Below are 3,599 nucleotides of genomic sequence, written 5' to 3'. Positions count from 1 at the left end.
ATTCAAAATTCTCTGTTGATGGAGTTGTCACTGACTTTCCTTCCACTGCATCAGAGGCTATTGGTAAGTTGAAATTTGTTATCTTCTTTTCCTTCTTAGGTTTATTATAAGTTGCAGAGTTTATTTTTTGCCCTATAAAAAATTTATGCTATTCCGATGTAATCTTAAAGATAAAAAAAATTGTACAATATTTACGAATTGCTTGTTTCATGGAGGGCATATTTGGGATTTTAAGGCACATAAGTTTATGTATATATAAAAAAAGCGGTCGTCTTTATGTAGTGTTTGTAGAAATTAGGATTATAAGAACAGAAAACTCCACTATAGTGAAATCTGTTGTTTCTACAATGACACATAAATTCTTGGTTTACTTTGTGCTTTGATCTTCTATTCTATGTTATGTTATTTTTGTGCTTAGCGATTAACTTAAGATTTTATTTGGGACGGTTTTTTTATTGCTTCTTAAAACAATTTTTTAGTACAAAAATTTTAATTTTTTTATTAAAAAGCTACTTTAAGAAGCAGTAAAAAAGTTATCTCAAACGAAGCATTAGTCTCCCCTTATTTCTAATACTTTAAATTTTGTAAAAATAATAAAACATCAACATAGTGATTTGACAATACATAAATTTTTTGGTGTATTTTGTGTGTTGATTTTTTTTTCCTCTGTTTTCTCTTAATGATTGAATTCTCTCTCCCCTAATTCTTTATCCTTTAGAGTTACTTTGAACTTGATCTTTTTGATAAGTCTCTCCTATATTGTGCATGCAGCTTGCTTTGCCCATAACAAGAACAAAGCTCTCTCGGGTGAAGGCAAGTTCAGTAATTCTCTTTCTTATTCATTATCATATCTTAATGTAAATGCTTGAAACTTAGGCTGAAAACAATGTACATCATATACAGGTCAACCATTGGTTATAACTCACAATGGTGCAAGTGGAATCTATCCTGGAAGCACTGATATTGCTTATAAACAAGCAGTAGATGATGGTGCAGATATCATTGATTGTTCCGTTCAAATGTCAAAAGATGCCATTTTATTTTGTTTAGACTCAGCAGATCTTTCAGGAAGCACAACCGCAATGCCTAAATTCATGTCGAAGTCTACAACAATACCTGAGATCCAAAACAACACTGGAATCTTCACATTCGATCTCACTTGGATTGAAATCCAAAGCTTGAAACGTAAGAGTTGTTCTTCTTTTTTTCTTTGTTTTATGTGTTCAAGAAGAAAGATGAAACATTTCATTTCCCTTTTTCAGCTAATTTGGTTAGCCCCTACTCATCACTTGGTTTGGTAAGAAATCCAGCCGCTAAGAACATGGGCAAAATCCTGACATTATCTGAATTCCTATCCTTTGCCAAAAACAGTAGTGTTCCAGGCGTCTTAATCAATATTAAGGTATCAAAGCAGACATACATTTTTAGATAACTTATCAAATATCGATGTTCTAATTGTTACTCTTTAATCTCCAGAATGCTCCCTATCTAGCATCAAAGAAGGGTCTAAGTATAGTCGACGCCGTTTCGACTGCATTGGTTAATGCGAGCTATGACAAAGACAAAACAAAGAGAGTTTTAATCCAGTCTGACGACTCTTCAGTTCTTTCAGCATTTAAGAAGAAGAACACCTTCTATGAATATGTTCTCTTGATTCCAGAGCAAGTCGGCGATGCACCAAAGCCAACTGTGGATGAGATCAAACAATTTGCTAATGCTATTAATGTTATAAGATCGTCTCTAATGGCTTATGATGGTGCTTTCATTTCTCATTACACCGACATTACAACGGAGATGCATAAATCAAATATATCTGTTTATGTATCTGTGCTCAGAAATGAATTTACAACGATAGCTTACGATTTCTTTTCAGATCCAATAGTTGAAATTGCTACATTTGTTGGTGGAATTGGTGTGGATGGTCTAATCACTGAATTCCCTGCAACAGCAAGAGCATACTTGAGTAAGCATTCACCGTTGCATCATCATATTTGCTTTACTCAAAACTACATATTTCACTGTCAATGGAAACTAATATTTATCATTGTTTTCGCATATGTTGTAAGATTTACGAAATTTACACCACTTTTCTCTAACAGTGCCTCTTCTTTTCCTTAATATAAAACTTAAATCATGAAAAAATTTGCCAAACAACTTATTACTACTAAACAAGATTTAATATTCATCATGGCCTGACAATATTTAGTAATATAACACCTCTAGGATTTACAAAATTTGAATTTGCAAGTTTTACTAAATCCTATTTGAGTTAAATTCTGAGTTGCAATATTTGTCGCTGTTTCATCCTATGATCTTTCATACTAGTTATTCATGTGCTTAAATAACACAAGCATACATTTACTTAGGTTTTTTTTATAAATCAACAAAAAGAACAATAAGAAGAAATCAAACTGCCCCAAAATCAATTTTAAAGAGTGATGTTATTTCTCATGAAGTTTATAAGATTTAGAAGCATATCATGTTTGTATGTTGAAGTGTTAAAAAAGTAGAAATTTTGACATGAAACTTTCACTGCTGAATTGGATTCTACAGGGACTCCATGCTCAAATCTCAATGCTAAGCTTTCCTACACAATCTTACCAGCAGAGGCTGGAGGTCTAGCCGGGCTGGCTGCGCCTGAGGCCCTACCTCCGGCTCAATCACCAGAACCTCCTCTCAGGCCTGTAGATGTGGTCGACCCGCCACTTCCAGATGTTGCTAATCTTGCAAATCCTGCTCAGGCACAGACACCAGGTTCGGAGCCAAAGGAAAGTGGTCAGCTTTCAAATGCAGTTTTTAACACTCATCTCTGCATCCTTATAATGATGCTCAGTTTTTTTTGTTTAAGGCACCAATGACTGCAATTACAAATTTGGTTATGTATATCATTTTGTCGATGTATTAGTTGGATGTGAATGTTCCCTTTTATTGAATTGAACCAATTATTGAAGTATCATAATTAAGATCAGGTGATTAGATTAATTAAAGTAAATGAAGAGTGAATTTTAAATTAATTTAATGACAAGAGGGTCTAATGGTTTTTTTTTACCATAGTGAAAAGAAAACTCTATTGTTCCATCTTTTATTACCTTAACTGCTTTTAATGTTTTTGAAAAACAGAGTTGATTCAATTGCTAAATTGGATCAAACAATTGTTGAACCAATTCCCAGCATGAGATTTACAAACATATCACCTTATACTATTCTATTTACATATTTAACAACTGAAAGTTTAATATTACATACATACCACTCATAATTCTTTTTCTTGTCAAATATGAGTGGTATAAATGAAATATATTAGTGGTAAGAAAGAAATAAAAGTGATATATTTGATATTAAAATAAGATAGTGGTATGCATGTAATATTAAAATTTAGCGTGTTAGATATGTAAATAGAATGTTATAAATGGTATGTATGAAAATTTCCCTACAATAATTGTTCAGTTGCAGTAATTAATATGGATGAGGGAAACCATAACTTTGTCTTACAAAGTTGTTGCTACTTGTTAACCTCCACAGCAGAAGACAAAAAAAAAAATAAAAAAAGTTTTTTTTGCTAAATCATTACATACCAAAATTCTACTACAGTCGCATCC

At 32.5% G+C, this 3,599-nt stretch overlaps 1 protein-coding gene across 1 annotated transcript; it reads left to right on the top strand.

Moving 5' to 3' along the window:
- Positions 1-896: 896 nt before the first annotated feature.
- Positions 897-3,126, top strand: LOC110096981 (glycerophosphodiester phosphodiesterase GDPDL7-like). Its single transcript, XM_028698706.1, has 5 exons — positions 897-1,185; positions 1,263-1,402; positions 1,477-1,963; positions 2,554-2,792; positions 3,121-3,126. Exons 1-5 carry the CDS (start codon positions 1,020-1,022, stop codon positions 3,124-3,126), a joined length of 1,038 nt encoding a protein of 345 aa, XP_028554539.1. The 5' UTR covers positions 897-1,019.
- The last annotated feature ends 473 nt before the right edge of the window (positions 3,127-3,599 follow it).

This window comes from Dendrobium catenatum, unplaced genomic scaffold (assembly GCF_001605985.2).
Source record: "Dendrobium catenatum unplaced genomic scaffold, ASM160598v2 fragScaff_scaffold_1125, whole genome shotgun sequence".
Taxonomy (NCBI): domain Eukaryota; kingdom Viridiplantae; phylum Streptophyta; class Magnoliopsida; order Asparagales; family Orchidaceae; genus Dendrobium; species Dendrobium catenatum.
Note: the sequence above shows the minus strand (reverse complement) of the source record. Positions and strands in the feature narration are given on the sequence as shown.